Raw genomic sequence first — 17,253 nt, 5'->3', positions numbered from 1 at the left:
AGCAGTTGAAAGCTTTGTTGATCTGACATTGGTCGGGTGGATATGGCGAGAAGCAGGAGGTTGACTGACTGGCAAATATAAGTGGGGATTCTTTGGCGGAGCACAGAACAGACACCGCCAACTTGAATGAAACGAAAGACGCCTTGAATCTTAATTTTCATCTTTCGATTCATCTGCCAATCTGCCAAAATTGTGAGTTTCGTCGAGTGGAATCACTGAGATTGACGCTGCAATGCCTGGAAAGGAAGGAGAGAGGGAAACGACCAGCAATTCAAAACCGCGCTTCGCAACTCCGCTCCCACAATCGCCTCGCTCGGATATCCTCGAGTGGCGGTTCCCAGCGCCCTACTCTCAGTATGTCTTGACTGGTCGCTCACGAGCAGCCTGGCATACATCCTTCGTCATCCCGCAGCTCAATCTGCTTCTTGACGCCGGTCTTGTGGTGAACAACCTTCGCCCAAAGCATATTTTCTTGACACATGGCCATAGCGACCACACGCTACTCACGCCTTGCTTCGTCACCAGGGCTGATCGGCCAGATATTTACTGTCCAAAGGAGATGGTATGGGCACTCGAGGCCTTCATCAGTTCGAAAACCCTCTTGAACAAGGGGGGTCTCATCACTGCCGATGACCTTGAGGCTGCTGCAGACTGGAACGAGGACGAAGTCGATGAGGTTGAGGTTGAGGATCATCAGGCTCAGGCACCAAGTCAAAACAAAGGCCAGGCCGGCTCCACGGATCCCGCACAGGCCGATAGAGATTGGGACGGCAAAGGCATACGCCCAAAGGGCCGGACATCGTTGGACACACATGTGATCCACGGCCTCACCGACGGCGAGACCATTCCACTGAGACGGGCTCAAACCTTTACGGCGACCGCTTTTGCATGTGACCACACGGTGCCTTGTCTTGGCTACGTCTTTGGGTTGAATTCGAGGCGGTTGCGGCCCGAATATCGTGATCTCCCGGGCGCCAAACTCAAGGAGTTGCGGCAGGCCCAAGGCGCCGAGGCCATCACCGCGCCGCACTTGACGCCACTATTTGCATTTCTAGGAGACACGACGGCAGCAACATTGTCAGTGGGTCCAGACTGGCTCCAGGACGGGATTCCCGTCGTCATCACCGAGTGCTCCTTCTTGTTCGAAGAGCATCGGGCCCAAGCCGAAAAGACCAAGCATACCCTATGGGCCGACCTCGAACCTGTAGTACGCCGGTTTCCCCACACTACGTTTGTGCTGGTGCATTTCAGTATGAGATACAGTGAAGACAGCGTCCGGCGCTTCTTTGCCGAGCTGCCGGACCCCCCCGCCAATATTGTTGTCTGGGCGGATGGTGAGGGGGAGGACGACGTGGAAGCAAGCCGTGCAGCCTCGTGAGGGAAGGTTGATCGGCAACGGGGTGTAAAAGGTTGACACCCTACATTACGTGCATGCATACCCACCTGCCTTGCTACCTCGAGCGCGTGCCTATCTCTTCTACTCTAGAACTAGTTCTATCTAGACCTAGAATTACTTGGGGGCTGTATGATATGGGCCCCCTTAGAACTGGAACTAGGCTTGCTAGGCAGCTAGAACTAGTTCTAGATACCTAGGCGCGCCTCGCCCAGACTCAGCTTGCCAACTGCAGGCTGGCTGTTTGTTTGATGTACGTAAATACCAATCTGTCATTGGTAGTGTGTGATGAGGTCATACATTATTGCCCATCATTCCTCTTTGTATCAGTCGTCGGAACGACACATTTTCCTGCGGAACTTTTATTCGTTTTCCAGGGATCCGATCTTCCTTGCATGGGGGAGAAGGCCACCAATTGGCCCGACATAAGATGCTTTCGATGCATACCAAGCCGACCTAGGTAGGTAATTGGTAGGAGGCAGGCCCCGGAAACCGACAGCCCATCAATGATGACGATAATTCAGTGGCCCTCAAAAGCTTGGCTTGTCTTAAACCCCCGCCAAACCATAACGGTAGCTGTTGACAGGGATGCTGTGGGAACCAATAACGTCATTGTGAGCCGCCTACACTGGCGAGTGGGCTCGGGATTGACGCAAGCCTACCTCGAAAAGCCTGTCAACCTGTCTATCTTTTTGATCTGATTGCAAAGCTGCGACAAACCGACTCTGGCGTAAAATGCCACTGGATGGTATATGTGGGTAAGCGATGCGTCACTTCTGGGCGATTGCCGGATGGGTAGCACAGAGAACAATGCCACGACTTCCGGTGAAGGAAAGCAGCATCGAATCACTGACGTAAACTGTTGCAAGCTTGAGTGCACCGGACAACATCTATAGAAGCTGATCTCTCCCGCAGCCTGCCTGTAAAAGACCATTGATGAACCAGACACATATCGACTGGGCGGCACGACACAACATTCATCAATTCAATCCAAACAACACCACCTGGTTTGACTTGCCAAGGTATATTGTAAAACAGCCATTAGAGTTAGTTGCTACTAAAACATCAATCAACATGGCCGATCTCAACACTGGTTCTCGCAACATCGTACGTGAGGAGCACGAGGACCTTCCCACCCCTAACGTGCCAGGAGCTTTCCCCGGCGAGTCGAACAAATCTTCCAGCGCCTTGTCTGCAAACATTGTTGTCCCTCAGACCCAGCCTGTTATCAGTGGGGAGCCAGCACATCTTGGTAGGGACACGGCAAGCCCACGATCTGCAACCCATCCTGGCCAGGATGCACCCATTGTCACTTCGATAAACGACCAAAGCCCATCAGCCTACACCGCTCACGCATCTCATCCAACCGGTGGAATCCAGCCCTCCTTGAAAAAGGTAGACGACGAAATGCTTGCATCAGCGGCTGAGGAACAGGTCTTGGAGCAAGTTGCTTGCCCCATTGAGGCTAGACCGGCAGATAAGCAGGCCAAGGTCGATGCCATTCATGACAACAAAGACACCGTGACTGCTGGCGAGCTCGCCCAAGAAATCGCAGCCAGCGCAACAAGCGCCGCGGCTGCGGCTGCAAAGGCTGCACAAGAAGCCGCGGCGTGGGCTACGAACAAGGCTGTCGAGAACTACCCGGCGGCTAGGGATACAACTCTCGACGCTGCCGCCGCTGCAGGCGAGACGACCCAGTCAGCCGTGCAGAATGCTGCCTCTGCCCTTCCCGATTCTGTCAAGAACGCTCTCGGCACCACTACCACGGCGGCCACCGGGAATGCTGATGCAAACCCTCCCCTCGAAAAGGTCGCACCCGGCGTTCCGGCGGCTGTGCAAGCATCTCTGGAGCGAGCTGGTGAGTCGCCCGAGGCGGCAGCAAATCCAGAAGCCGTTCAGGACAAGCAGACCCTGGAATCGCAACTTCTCACGATTGCGAAGGCTGCTGGAGTCGACACAGAGGAAGAGCAAAATGCACTCAAGGGAACCCCCCCTTCCACCACAAGCGATATTCCGGCACACAAGGGAGCTGGTACAGTCGCCGCCGTGGGTGCTCTCGCAGGAGGTGCCGCTGCCGTCAGTCATCATCAGCAGAAGCCAAGCCAGCCTAACATGCCTCAGCGTGCCGAGAGCACTGACTACGTCAAAATCCTGGGTACTGAGACCATAAGGCATCAGATTCATGCCTCTGACAATAGCACTCCGGGTCAGTCTGGTACGCCGACCCACCCTCTCTCGCAGAGCCAGAATGCCGGAAACGCATCGGGCACAGGTGTTGGGGCAGTCCAGCGCTCTCCTGCACACGGTGGCGGACCGGCTGGTGGTGCTCCTGAGCACCGTTCCGCCGTTGCTGCACCCGGTCACCTCGGATCTCAGGCTCACGATGACATGCCTGCTTCTCTGCAGGCAAAGCAGAGGCATGACAGCTCCCCGTCCACCATCCAAAGCAATGCAGCTGCCATTAGCTCTGCTGCTGCAGCAGGCGGCATCGGCCATGGACTCTCAACATTCTCGCACAGAGCCGAGGAGCCAACGCAGAACCAGCCGCACAGCGAGCATCCAAGATCGACAGGCACAGCTGCTCAAGCTCCCGGACACGGAATTCCCACTCGCCGTCAGCCCTCGCCGCCAAGCTATGGCCAGAGCCAGGACTCGGCCCAAAACTACAGTCTCTCGTCCGGGGCTGACTCTGGAATCTCAAGTGGCAGGCAGTACACCAACCCCCACTCGGGTGTAGATTCTAGGATTTCTGGTCGCAACGAGGAACAGCCAATCAACGTTGAATACAACAAGTTGGGCTCTGGTACTGTATCTGGTGTTGCCGACCCTCATTCCAACACAAAGTAATTCCCTCGCATGTGTTAGTTAGAGCTCATTCATTTATCGTTTTTGAGATTAGGAAAGTGTAATGCTATTATTTTATGATGACAGTTAATTTATTTGGGTGCGCCTTGTTATCTGCCTATCTTTATGTTCCAAATCATCAACGTGCAAAGGAGGACGTTTCGAAATTGCTGACTTCATTTCACCACTTCCCAAGTTTTAATTTTCCCGTTATGCACATTAAAGGTCTTGGTTAAAATGAGAAAGGGTTTCCCTGATAACTTGCATTCGGTTTCCCGAATCCGGATGGGTTATGATCGGACCAAAATCAGACCAAGGCCAGTATACGATCGTCATCATGACCTGTTGGGGTCTTACTATCATCGAACCGTATTTTGTGGATCAAGATCGGATGGTTGCAGTTCGTGATCACTTGCGCTTGGTCTGTTTGTCATTTTGTTGTGCAATACTATCCCCATCCAAGAAATTCATTGCTCTAATGATTGTACATCATGAAAAAAGTCACGTCCTTATAACCCTTTGTTGGAATATTGGGATATGACACTAACATTAACAACAACTCGATCAAGTCTGGGAATAGTTGGCACTATATGCTACCGTCTGTTCATCCCACTTTTTCTTGAAAACGCAGCTCGTAAGCAACAGCAGCGGCCGTTGAATCATGAATCCAGCAAAGTAAGCCCTGGTAGGGCTGGAACAAAAGCTCCGTAGGGTTCAGCAGTAACCACATACATGGTATAATAACTAAGCTGGTCCGACACGTTGCATAAACTCGTTCTACTGACTTGCTGATCTCACTTGTCATTTTGTACGAATTCATGAAGTCATCTGGTTTCTAAACATGGTGCATCGCATCCCGACACCGTTTTTCTTCCTCTAGGCAACATGCGGTAACAGCAAAGGAACGGGCCGCGTATAGGTCAAGGGCCTATGCATTATGATAGCCACCATTTAGACATAGCTTACCTAAACAGCAGTCTGATGTCTTGTGGGTCGATGCAGCCATAGTAGGTATGGCTCACCAGGAATAAAAAAAAGGGGGGTTTCTCCTTTTTTTATTCTTCTTCTTTGATTCGTTCGTCTGTTGTCTGTCGCCGCTGCCAGGCAGCTCCGAGCCAAGGTGCATGTTCAGATGCAGGAACAAAGCGTGCCAGATGCAACAGATCTCTATCCCATCTCGATCACCTCCCTTACAGCTACTAGTCAGTAGTGTCTTCGACGATATACATGTAATGTAAGCAAAGCAAGCATGTCGACTAGTGGTACCCTGCGTACCTATAGCTACGGCCCGCAGCCATGGGCCGATCCGGGCATTGCATATAACGACATGGCCTGATAAGGTCTGATGTTTTTGTTGTTTTGTTCTTGCTGACCCCTGGAGCTTCTTTTCTTCGGAGCCCGTTTCCCCGTTTCCCTACCAGGCGTAGAGTCCTGTTGAAATCGTAAAGATCTTTCTTCAGCCGAACTTGCTTCGGACGATCCCGTCAAGGTCTCAGCAGAAGTGAGAGGAGGCAGCCAACGGGTAAGCAGCCCCTAGTCAAACCGTATGCCGCTGTCATTGTTTTCTCAACGTCTGCTTTTGGCGCAGGCAACCAAGCCAGTGGAATGGCAAGCAAGGCATGGGGTGAACTTTCATGACGACTGAACAAATCCTGTCGGTACCTTTCCACGCTTGGACTCTTTCCAAGTTTTTTCGGGCCATTACCTCACGACCAAGCGGTCCAGTAAGCATCATGGCAGGCGTACCGAAGAGGGCAGCGAAGGTCGCATCAGGGGCAGAACCTTACTGGCATGGCTGAGAATTGGAGTAAAATAAGTCTTTCAATATGCATGAGAGGACTGTATAAAACAATTCGAGATCTTCCACAATCATTCATCATTTCTTTTCCTCCCCATCCTCATCATCACAACAGCAAATAGGACAACCTTCGCTACAACACAACAAAACCAACCAACATCTTTTGCTATAAATCAGCAAAACAGCCTCTCGCTATCAACTACTCAGCAGCAACAGCAAGCTACTATCAAGATGCATATCCCAACCATCCTCGAGGCCGCCACTCTTGGCCTGGCATTCTTCAGCGCCGCCGCCATCGCTGCTCCTGTACCCGCTAGGATGGATGATGGAACAATGGCAATGGTCAGCCGCTCAGCTGAGCTTGCAGTAAGTCTTATCTCTCTCTTTTCCCCCCCATCTCTTTTATACCATAGCACAAAAAGACAAAGGTATACTGACATTGTAAACTCTTCAGACTGCGGTCTCTGCTGCCTTGCAGATGGGTGCCGGCGAAATGAACCTCCTCGAGGAGCGCGGCAAGAAGAAGAAGAAGGGAAAGAAGGGTATGCGAGCGGATTTCCTTCTCATCATCATTCTACTAATACTACTACTACACACACCCCCTGCCCCCTCTTTCTTCCGATCCAGCTTCACTGACACCCAAAACAGGAAAGAAGGGAAAGAAGGGAAAGAAGGGAAAGAAGGGAAAGAAGGGCAAGAAGGGCAAGAAGGGAAAGAAGGGCAAGAAGGGAAAGAAGGGAAAGAAGTTCCCCCGCGCCGAGGAGGATACTACCGAGGAGACCAATCAGGAGAACGAGCTGATCTTTGAGGAGATCGAGGAGCGCGATCTCATCGGCGACCTGATCAACGGCATCAACGGGATCAACCCCGCGGAGCCCATCGCCGAGCCCACCCCCGCTCCTCAACCCGTCGAGGATGCCGGTCCAGCTCCCCCTGTTGCTCCGGGTCCGGCACCTCCCAAGGCTCCTGGCGCCGCTCCCCCGGCCCCTCCCGTCGCTCCTGCTCCTGCTCCCAAGCCGCCCGTAGAGGACGCAGCGGATTTCGAGGAGGCGGCATTTGAGGAGGCGGCTTTCGAGGATTTCGAGGAGGAGTAAACGCAGAACAACACATCGCGATTCAGATTGAAACACACCAGCAGCAACGAAGTCACAGCATCAGCAAACAAAACATCAGAATGAAAATAAAGGGCGCATAAGAAGCGGAGTTCGGGGTATCATTTTTTGGCTTTGGCTTTTCATCATGGCTGTGTTGGGAGTCTTCGGGGACTTATCGAGGATTCAGTTCATTCATAATAGGCGCGGAGGAAATAAGAGTTGGGAGTGGCTTGCATCAGCGCGCTTCATCTTCTTTTCAGCAGGCTCATCAGCGTGGCATTTCCTTTTTTTTTATTCTTCATCTACTTGTACGGCATTGGGGAGTTTATTCTTTTACTTCCCTTCTTTTCTTGTTCTCTACTACTGAGAATAAGACCTAATTCACACAAATCTTGCCACCAAAGATATTAGTTTCCATGCAAGTGAACAGCTATATGAGATGCGACTAACTTACAATCAGATAGTGAACAGTCTAGATTAAATTCTAGTTCTCACAAAGCCTCTCCTCAACGGCTCAACACATGCAGCCTCGCATGCCTCCCTTTTTAGAGCACACTTGTGCCAAGTTTGAGTTTGGCCAACAGGAGGTAGTCTCAGGGGCTTAGCTCAGGGGTATCACGTGCACTAACACCCCGCATCGACACAGTACCGCTATAAGCAGAAATCCTTGACAACCTGTTGGAAAATGACCTCATGCCCCGCATCCCCACATTTTACAGCTGCGGGAGACAACAGGGAAGTTTTACGTAGTAGTTTGTTCACGGCAGCCGCCCACCTCAGCTGACCACCAAAGAATTGTCGAGACTTTGGGGAAAAGTTGGGAAACTAAGCGAGGTGTAAGCATGTGAAGGTGTTGTACCGTGAATTGCCGGCGTGTTCGGCTGCTAGATACATACAGGCAGCTGGCTAGTATTGAACGCTGGCCCAATCGCTTGATTTAAAAAGAAACTTGTTGCGCAGGAACTCGCTCCCATACACAGAGCCGCAAATTCAACTCCGAATGTTGGAAAGTTTTGCGCCGATAACTTAGAGTACGGAGTAGAGTAGCAGCAAACTCCACTTCTACTGCAGGTCGCCAAACTAGCGAGTGACAATCGAGGAGTTTGTCATAATTGCCGGACAGTGTATGACTGGGTGCTTCTTGGCATTGCAATTTGAAATGAGTCTGCGAATTTCTACAATTAAATAAGGTACATAGGTCCTGTACAATAATTAGAATAACGATAACGATAGAAGATACCAACCGAGCTGGATGTAGATAATCGTAGGACTGTAGTACCTAGGTAGGTATTAGGGAGTACGCAGTGTAAAGAAATAATGAACTAATTGTTAGGTACAAAGATTTGGATCTGGGAAGCTGAAATCACAATGCGGGGAACGTTCCGAGTTTGGCCGACTTATGTTCCAAAAGAACGGGAAAGGTGCTAATATGCCTACCCGCGATCCATTAATTCGTCACCATACCCCATACAATTTGTTGACAGATGTGCCCGCTCCGGAATCTCGAGCCTAGGCCAGCCTACCAGAACACAGCCATACCAACCCCCCTCTCAAACCGCAACCTTCCATTCCTCCGATACGTCCAAAGATAGGTAAACACCTACGACAAAAAACCCATTTGACGCTACCGTCACATGCGAGACGAAGAAGTAAAGAAAAAATCACTCGCCATATTACAAAAATTACGATCAAACCGCGAATTTGATTTGACGCCTTGGGAGGGCTGAGGTTCAAAAACAGACAAAAACCCACCACATCGCCCGCACAGATCCTATCCGAGCGCTGCAGGAGATGAAATAAAAAACTAGCGGCCAACGTGCGATCAATCAATCGACAGACAAAGAAAAACCCGTCCGACCCCGAAAATTTTCGCCCGCCTATCTTAATCCTGCAGCACCGTTTGCTCCGGAAAGCCAAGGCCTGGCATTTTTATGGTGGTGGAGCGAACTAGGCTTCCTTGGGGTTCTTGGGTGGCCTGAAATCTTTGCGGGGAAAGAGGGAGCAAACTCGGGAACAAGGAAATCGTTGAAGGAGGACTTTTCGTCATTGTTATATTCTCCGAGTATCCTTCAGCTTTCTTTCGGACTCGTCCTGCTTCGAACCTACCCGACCACCGGCCATCGAACTCCTCCCGATACCCGCACGCCGGAGACTTGCCTTGCCCGCCTCGCAAACAATATCAAAGGCCCACCGTTAAACCCGGTGATACCCATCGACACACATAGAACTAGTTCTAGTGCCACACAGGCACAGCTGTCATCAAATCGCGATTCGAGAAAGGAAATAACTCCCTCGTAGAACGAATTACACAAAAACACACGCAAACACGTGCCACCGCAGCCTTGCAACCGCGCAACTGCATACCACCAAACAGGGGGACGCCGTTCACGATGCCATCCCAACGACCATTCTTCCTCACGAGCGTCTTCGCCGCGTTCCGCCAACAGACCCAACCGCTAGCCTCGACGTCATCACAACAACCAGGCAAGCAGTCGTCGACGTCCACATACTCGACCGCGGCGGTCGCCAGGAGCACGCAGTCGCAGCAGCAGTCATCGGCAACGTCGTCGTCGTCTCAACAACAAACACAACCCTCCACCGCGGCGTCGCAGCACCATCAGCAGTCCAGTCCGGGCGTTCAGTCTTCGCGCACCACGACGGGGGCGGCGACGTCCGGCATTCCGATCCCGGCTCCTGGACGCAGGCGAGGCAGCGACAGCAGCACAGAGGGCTTCCAGAATGTGCGCGGGGCGGAAAAGTGGTACGTCGGTGGCAGGACGGCGACGGGCGAGGAGCGCTTCTTCAGGCTGGGCGTCATACGGCGGGTCCGCAGCGGGGATAGATTGAGTTTAGATCGACTGAGCCTATGATTTTTCTCTTTTTTCTTCTTTTCCCTTCTCTCTCTTGAACCCCTTTTTTCCCTGTTCTTTGTAACATTTTCTTTTTGTATCTCACAGCACCAAAAAGTTTTTGGGGGAGGAGGTTTTTCTTTATTTTCTTGTCTCTTTTTCTCTCTACTCCAAGCATACGGATGGCAAGGTTTGTTTTCATTGTTTCCCCTTCCTCTTTAAACGCCCAGGTTGACCTTGTGGGAATTTGGCGTAGGTCCAATGGTAAATAAGTGGCGTCTGCATATGGCGAGGAATGGCGAAGAAATGGCGTTGCGGACTGGAATGGTATTTCCTCCCCTTTTAGGGTTTATTATGTACTGGACGAGCTCGGGTTGGTTTCTTTTTTTGGGTGTCGAGATGTGCACTACAACAAAGTATTAGGATATATTGGAAAGGCTTGTGCACAATGGCACATAGGCTATGAAAACCGCATAGGAACTGGCCTAGAGAGTCATCGAGGCTGATTCTATGGCTACCACATGAACCTCTGCAGCCGACCTTCGTCCATCAGTTTCCCATCCACGTCCTTCCAGTGGTAGGGCCTACATATGAACATGTACATGGTTCCGAGGTTGATTGCTACGAACCACAATGTCTCCAACACGAGACGCAGGTCTAGCCCTTGGGTCCACGAGCGCAGCCTAGTCAGGAGTCCCTTTTCTCCGGACCGCGGCTCTTGTACCCTCCAAGCCGGTACCATGATCCGCCACATGACCCACGGCACGATAAAGTAGCGCGGCTCGACAAGCGGGGCGGTAATGAGGGATAGCGCCGTGGCCGAGAGCCACAGCACTCCCGTGGAGAGCGATTCACCGCCGTCCTCGGGCCTTCCCTCCTCTTTTAACTTGATGGTATCTTTTGGTGGTGCCGACGATACAGTTTCGACGCCCGGTGCCTGTATAAAGCTGATCCGCTGGCCATCTTGCGTTGAGCTACCGCCAAGCAAGTGCCAGCAAAGGCGATGACAGACCACATAGAAAGGAACAAGCAGGTATCTGACCTCGGGCCTCCGGAGGATGGAATAGCGGAATACGTAGAACATGTAATGGCGGTTGTCCGCTAGTGTGAATGGGTGGATGATGGTGCTCTTATGGACGATGACCGTTGCCACTGCAGCCGAAACATACCAGAGCGGGAATGGGAGCCCGCTGCTTGTGTGCTGTTGGATAAAACCAATGCAGGTCAAAGTCCAGTCCTTCTGTGAGGATTTTGTGCTGCGTTCCTTTTGGGGTTGAGCACTGTGACCTTGAAGCAGCTTCCGCAAGTAAAGGGCGGTTGAGACTAAACATCTCAGCATCAGTGGGGCTGAGAAGAATGCGATCAAGGGCCAGATATAAAGCATTTGGGCCAAGTGCAGGGTCGCAACGTGGTTAGACTTGTCACCTGCAGTCGTAGCATATTAGCAACCGCCGCATTCCAAACAAAATTGGAGCACAAGGTCAAGCCTACCGAGAACAACGCCACCGTTCCAGGCTACAAATCCGGCAAACAATCCCAGGATGGAAATATGAGGCCAGACCTGACGCAGAACTCTGGGGAGATTATGCACAGCTGCAATTGCCACGCTGAGTACAAGCCAGACGACATCTGCGAGGTTCTATTTAGAAGATATACGTTCTTGGAAGTGTGAGAAGAATTGGCACGCGCAAAAACTCACCATAGGTACTTGCTGCACTCAAAGGAGGGTCATGAATGTTACCGGCCGCGTAGAGAGCCCAGTATGTCTCTAGAGCGTGTGCAAGATCTCTGATGTTTGCGGCTTTGACAGCCTTGCTTGATGAAGATCCAGCCCCCTTCTTGATAGCATGTATGGACTCGAGGCCACCAAAGTAGACAACAACCCAGAAAACGTTTGTCTGTCTCATGAAAAGGGCCGTTACGCCCAGAATGACTGTGTTTATATCATTCCAGAACGTCGTCTGCTCAGTAAGACGCTTCAGATGGTTCTCATACGCCCAGAGAACTGTCGCGGTGGACCATAGATCCGTGTAGTACAGCCCCGAGAAGAAGAATATGACAGGGAACAGGGTTATGTTGACGGTGGTGTGAATGCTGTACATGGAGTCGAAGTGAGGCCCTTTGGCGTTGGTTGGTGCGTGTCTGGTCTCAATGAATCTACGGCATCTGAGCACTAGTGCCGCAATTGCCATGACTGCGTAGACGTTGGACTCGCGCAGTAAGCTTGCAGCCGTGACTCCATCTTGTGAGTACCTTGGGTTCACTGCAGCGGCAGAAGCAGACAGCCATGTGCGAGCTTTTACCAGAACATAGCTAACGAGGTACCTTTACAAGGGTGGAATATCAGCTATAACTCTTGGTTGAACATGTAGACATTTGAGTATGAATACATACAGGCCTGGAGGAGTAGTGATCTTGTCATCCCACTCTACCCATCTTCCTTGCAAATACTTTTCTGCCTGAGGAATATGAAAAACCTCGTCCTATACCATCCAATTGTCAGCCCGATGTTAAATTCAAGCTATCCAGCTAGTCAAGTTGTACCAGTGAAGAGCAATATAAAAAGGGGGCTTTCCCACTGACCAAATATGGTTCTGGAACCTTGGTGTTCACTATTGCAAGCCAGATGCAGGCTGCTATGATGACGAGGAATAAGCCAGTGCGGTAAATGAAGCGATTCAGTAAAAGGCGGCGTGACTGAATGAAGCTATCTTCCATAACATCCGTTATGGCAAAGGACGCCGCATATATCACCAGGATATGCACAAGCCTGGAAACAGGTAGCATCTCAAAAAGTCCCATCTTGACGGATTTGGTACCTAGTTGGACGGACGAGGTGGAGTGCTGAAGTGGCCTTTACCTCTCTTTCGACATTTCAACCAAGATCAGGCCAGGTCTCTCCCTTGACAAGAAAAAAAAAAAAAAAAAAAAACGACAGATAGCGAGAGCGTGATATACGTGGTCCTCTCACTTTTTTGGTCAACACTGTTGCACAAGATCTTGATAGTGACACCGTTGGTTACAATCGCTGCTTGGCTGTCCTGTCCACTGCAGTAAATGGAATGGGGGGACGGACAAGGGCGGAACACTGTAGTAGTGGATGGGATGGGCTCTGTCCGACCCTAACCCCCAAAGTCTACGCGTAAAGTGGTTTCTCCTCAAAACACGTCAAACGCGTCTCCATTAATTAATTTGGAGATGCGCAACTACAGCCAGGGTACAACTTATCCAAACGCTCCCAAACTTCCCCTCTATGTCACATTCAAGCTTCGCTGGCATATAGAGGGCATATAGATCGAAAATACGCATATGGCCTGAGCGATCGGCATTCCTTAACCGGGCCACAATGGAGGCTTCTGACGGCTCAAACGATGTTGTTCACCCCGAAGTTCGGGCTCACATCAACAGTCTAGTTTCGGCAGTAAGTTGATAGATTTCCCGCCTCTAAATTCTTCAACTCTCTCTCATGAATACTAACCCGCTGCTCACCCTCCCGTAAAGCTCGGTGGCTTCAGCGCAGACGACGATGGCCGCTACAAACTTGGTGACGATGCATTGGAGGTCCTCCGGGACATGAAAAAATGGATCCGGTTTTACGACGAGAAAACGAACCGCATGGATGTTGCCCGTTGTCTTTCCGAAGCCAACGTCGTTGGCGGCGATCTGCTTCAGATCCTGGCGACATGGCCCGAAGCCCAATCCGACAGCAAGTTCAAGGCACGCGTGGCCCTTGCCTGCTACGAGATTATGACCCCCCTCACCTGGCCCATCGAGAAGGACCCGGAGCGGACGACCGTCAACCACTACCGCCACATGCCTGTACTGCAGCTTGCACAGCTGGGCTACAAGCGCGACATCATCAACTTCGACGGGGCTCAGATATTGCACACTGCTATCAGGGTTGCACTGCCGTCCATGGCTGTCCCGATAGGGGACCGGACCCCGCGAGACCAGGGAATAATCAAGCTCGTGTTGTACTTCCTGCGCAACATCGCCATGATAGCACCTCCTCCAGGTCTCAAGTATGACGGGGATGAGTCGCAAATTTCCCGATCAGCCACCATCGACGCATTTTCATACCAAGACATATTTCTTGCCATCTTGACAATAGCCTCCAACATGGGCGAGGATTTTCGGACTGAGGACGTGATTATCATGGAGATCATTTTCCACCTGGTCAAACGTGTCGACATACGGAAGCTATTTCTTGATGGCGAGGCTCTCAGCAAAGCCAAGGGTGAAGATTTGGTTGCCCTGATCAAAAAAGAAAAGTCCATGTTGCGAGCGCAGAACAAGCGAGCCCCAACACGGCACAATCGCTTTGGAACCATGGTCTGGGTGCAAAGGGCAGATGGAAGAATGTCTGCGATATCCGGACAGGACGCTCTTCGAGACTCTGCAACGCGAGAGCGCAAAATGGACGACAGCAAGACTTTTAGGCCACCTAGGAGATCCAGGAAAGCCGAGATGGAACCCAAGGATCTAGGGTCGCCTGTGTCTCTGAATGAGAGGGCCAATAAACAACTTAGAGGTTTTGTTGAAGAGTTTCTCGATTCGGGCTTCAATCCATTGTTCCAACACATACGAAAGACCATCGACAGAGAGGCTCCCTATTTGCTCCACCAGCATCGAGCTCAGTTCTTCTACCTCACGGCTTGGTTTCTCCAAGCTGAACGTGAGAGGATAAAGACGGCCAAAAATCAGGGATCAAGCACCACGCAAGACGATGTTTCCCCCTTCAACCTCGTAGCGGGGGTCTTGAACCAGGAGATGTTCATCACGCTCAGCCGGGCCATGGATCGCGCCTACAACGACAAGGATTGGCCGGAATTAACAACAGTGATGCGTTGCTTCAGTCAGATTTTGTTGACTGTTCAAGATATGGCAGACTCGGGTGACGAGGAGAACGAAGATATTGCGGAAAATATTCTGAATCGTCTGTTCTACGAAGAGGCCACCCATGATGCCATCGCAAACATCGCCAGGAATTTCAAAGACCAAGGTTTTGAATATCTGGATGCTTGCACAGAACTCATACACACGTATCTCCGCATCCTAGAGTCATACTCAAAACAAAACGTCGACATGCAAGTCCGGTCCCGCAAAAGGACACGCAAGAAGAAGAAGGCTGCCAAAGCTACTGGCGAAGACGGTGACCCGGTCGATGACACCAGGATAGACGACGGTGATGACTCGGCCAACGATGAAGCATCTGCGGAGCGGACTAGCAGAGAGCGCAAGTTTGACTTTGGGCGTTTCGCTATGCGCTTCGTTCCACAAGGTGTTGTTGATACATTTGTCCAGTTCACCAAGTACTACCGAGACCTCGACGATTCACAACTCAAGCGAGCCCACCGTTACTTCTTCCGCGTTGCGTTCAAGCAGGACATGAGCGTAATGCTCTTCCGTGTGGATATCATCCATCTCCTCTACAACATGATCAAGGGGCCCGAGGCCCTTGATAAGAGCTCCTCTATGTTCAAAGACTGGGAGGAGCTCGTAAAGCAAATCATCCGGAAATGCGTGCGGAAGATTGAAGACCGGCCTGCGCTGATTATCGAGATGCTCTTCTCCAAGATTAACAGCACGGCACACTACCTAGAGTTTGGCTTCGAGAAACAGACCATTTCGGGCTCGGCCAACCCTCGGCCCGGTGCAGAACTCGAATTCAAGAAGCAAGATTTGAACCTGGAGCAACAAATAGCCATTGCGGTTGGAGTTTTACTGGACAAGAATCAGGCCGATCACCTGACTTGGGTGAAAAATGTGCTGAGCAACGCGGAGGTAGAGCGCCGTGCTTGGGAGACTGCGCAAGATGCTCTTCCCTCTGTGGAGAGCCAAAACGTAGAGGGTGATATCGAGAATGAAGCACCTGCTGCATCTTCAATACCACAAGATAGCACGCCTACGAGTATGTTCCGACAGCATCATACATGCATGGCTTGTCTTTTCAGAATGTTAATACTGACCTAACTTTTTTTTTACAGTTGTCCGTCCCGACCATGATGGACGCCGAGGTGCAATGTTCAAAAACCCACATCTCCGTCTTCTAATGCGTCTAGTCGGCTTTGAGCGACTGGCTCCGAGCGAGGCTGAAACACCTGAGTCGGCCTGGATTATACCTGCAAATCTGCGCGCAGACCAACTTCAGGAGGCGGTCGGACACATCAATGCGGCGGAGTTTAACCCACCCGTCTTTGATGATGACAAATCTGCAGAAGACCAGCTACGGCGCAAATCGGCCGGCACAACCTCAAGGCGGAAGAAGGCAGCCTTCGACGATGATGAGGAAAATGATGTTGACAACGAAGATGACGACGGCCTGGAAGAGTTCCTTTTCGAGCCAGGTGGTCCCACGGCACGTAAATCCGATGTCCGGCCCAAGAAGAAGCTCACGCGGAGGAAGCGATCGCCAGGACAGGAGCTCACCGACGAACAGCAAGACGAGAAGGCCAGGCTGCGGCGGGAGAAGGACCTTGAGAAACAGAGAAAGATCAAGTCAGCAGCGAGAGTTCACTCTAGTGACGAGGAGAGTGATCAGGAGGCGGATGCGGCTTTCTTTGCGCGCGAGAAGGAGAGGATGGCGGCTCGCAATGCGCTGTATTCCCGACTGGCGCGTAATCCTGGCGAGTTTGCTGCCGAAAAGGCAGCGGGCAAGACAACAAAGGTTCCCGTTTTGCTCAGCGACGAGAGTGGCGGCGAGGACAGTGTCGCAGCTGCAGAACGCAGTAAACGTAGGAAGAGGAAATCAGAATCAGTTGCTGGGGATGAAGATGATAGGGATGGCGGCAGCGACGGAGGCAGCGAAGACGCTGGAACGCCAGCCCGCGATGCGCCAGAAACTAAGCCCTTGCCGAAGCGTCGGAAGAAGGCGACGGCGTTTGTGGTCAGCAGCGACGAGGAGGATAGCGGCGACGAGGCCCCTGCTAACACAAGGGGTCAGTCGAGTCAGCGTAGCGCGGCAGAGGATGCTATGGAGACGGACGAGACGCCGCTGTCTTCCAGCCCTCACAAGACCAAGACTACGGACGTCGAGATGGCTAATGATGATGATCATGACGAAGAAGATACGCCTGTCAAGGCTCCTACGCAGAGGCGTCCGAGAGCCAAGGCCGGCTTTGTGTTGGATAGCAGTGATGAGGAATAGCGGGAGCAATATGATGGATCATGACTTGTTTGGCATTTCAAGGCGCACTGAGGATAGTAATAATATTGTGCATATCAGGACATTTTCAAGTTGATCGTTTGAGTTATCTGTCGTCACCCGATTTGACC

General features: G+C 51.6%; 6 protein-coding genes across 6 annotated transcripts; 5 read left to right on the top strand and 1 right to left on the bottom strand.

The window, feature by feature from the left end:
- Nucleotides 1-27: 27 nt before the first annotated feature.
- On the top strand, nt 28-2,278 carry MGG_17714 (uncharacterized protein). The gene has a single exon (XM_003719819.1). The coding sequence runs from the start codon at nt 233-235 to the stop codon at nt 1,376-1,378; it is 1,146 nt and encodes a 381-aa protein (XP_003719867.1). The 5' UTR covers nt 28-232; the 3' UTR covers nt 1,379-2,278.
- MGG_17713 (uncharacterized protein) lies at nt 2,207-4,324 on the top strand. The gene has a single exon (XM_003719818.1). The coding sequence runs from the start codon at nt 2,330-2,332 to the stop codon at nt 4,238-4,240; it is 1,911 nt and encodes a 636-aa protein (XP_003719866.1). The 5' UTR covers nt 2,207-2,329; the 3' UTR covers nt 4,241-4,324.
- A 1,148-nt stretch (nt 4,325-5,472) lies between these two features.
- Nucleotides 5,473-7,530, top strand: MGG_03988 (uncharacterized protein). Its single transcript, XM_003719817.1, has 4 exons — nt 5,473-5,759; nt 5,826-6,401; nt 6,490-6,577; nt 6,684-7,530. Exons 2-4 carry the CDS (start codon nt 6,267-6,269, stop codon nt 7,127-7,129), a joined length of 669 nt encoding a protein of 222 aa, XP_003719865.1. The 5' UTR covers nt 5,473-5,759; nt 5,826-6,266; the 3' UTR covers nt 7,130-7,530.
- A 1,067-nt stretch (nt 7,531-8,597) lies between these two features.
- MGG_17712 (uncharacterized protein) lies at nt 8,598-10,783 on the top strand. The gene has a single exon (XM_003719816.1). It carries the CDS (start codon nt 9,520-9,522, stop codon nt 9,997-9,999), a length of 480 nt encoding a protein of 159 aa, XP_003719864.1. The 5' UTR covers nt 8,598-9,519; the 3' UTR covers nt 10,000-10,783.
- On the bottom strand, nt 10,275-13,024 carry MGG_03990 (alpha-1,2 glucosyltransferase ALG10). The gene is made up of 5 exons (XM_003719815.1): nt 12,562-13,024; nt 12,373-12,461; nt 11,678-12,303; nt 11,470-11,607; nt 10,275-11,403 (listed from the first exon to the last, which is right to left on the bottom strand). Exons 1-5 carry the CDS (start codon nt 12,778-12,780, stop codon nt 10,493-10,495), a joined length of 1,983 nt encoding a protein of 660 aa, XP_003719863.1. The 5' UTR covers nt 12,781-13,024; the 3' UTR covers nt 10,275-10,492.
- A 112-nt stretch (nt 13,025-13,136) lies between these two features.
- On the top strand, nt 13,137-17,253 carry MGG_03991 (topoisomerase 1-associated factor 1). The gene is made up of 3 exons (XM_003719814.1): nt 13,137-13,399; nt 13,480-15,889; nt 15,966-17,253. The coding sequence occupies exons 1-3, from the start codon at nt 13,325-13,327 to the stop codon at nt 17,123-17,125; spliced, it is 3,645 nt and encodes a 1,214-aa protein (XP_003719862.1). The 5' UTR covers nt 13,137-13,324; the 3' UTR covers nt 17,126-17,253.

Source organism: Pyricularia oryzae, chromosome 6, assembly GCF_000002495.2.
Source record: "Pyricularia oryzae 70-15 chromosome 6, whole genome shotgun sequence".
Taxonomy (NCBI): Eukaryota; Fungi; Ascomycota; class Sordariomycetes; order Magnaporthales; family Pyriculariaceae; genus Pyricularia; species Pyricularia oryzae.
The sequence above is the reverse complement of the archived record's forward strand: the minus strand, read 5'-3'. Positions and strand labels throughout refer to the sequence as shown.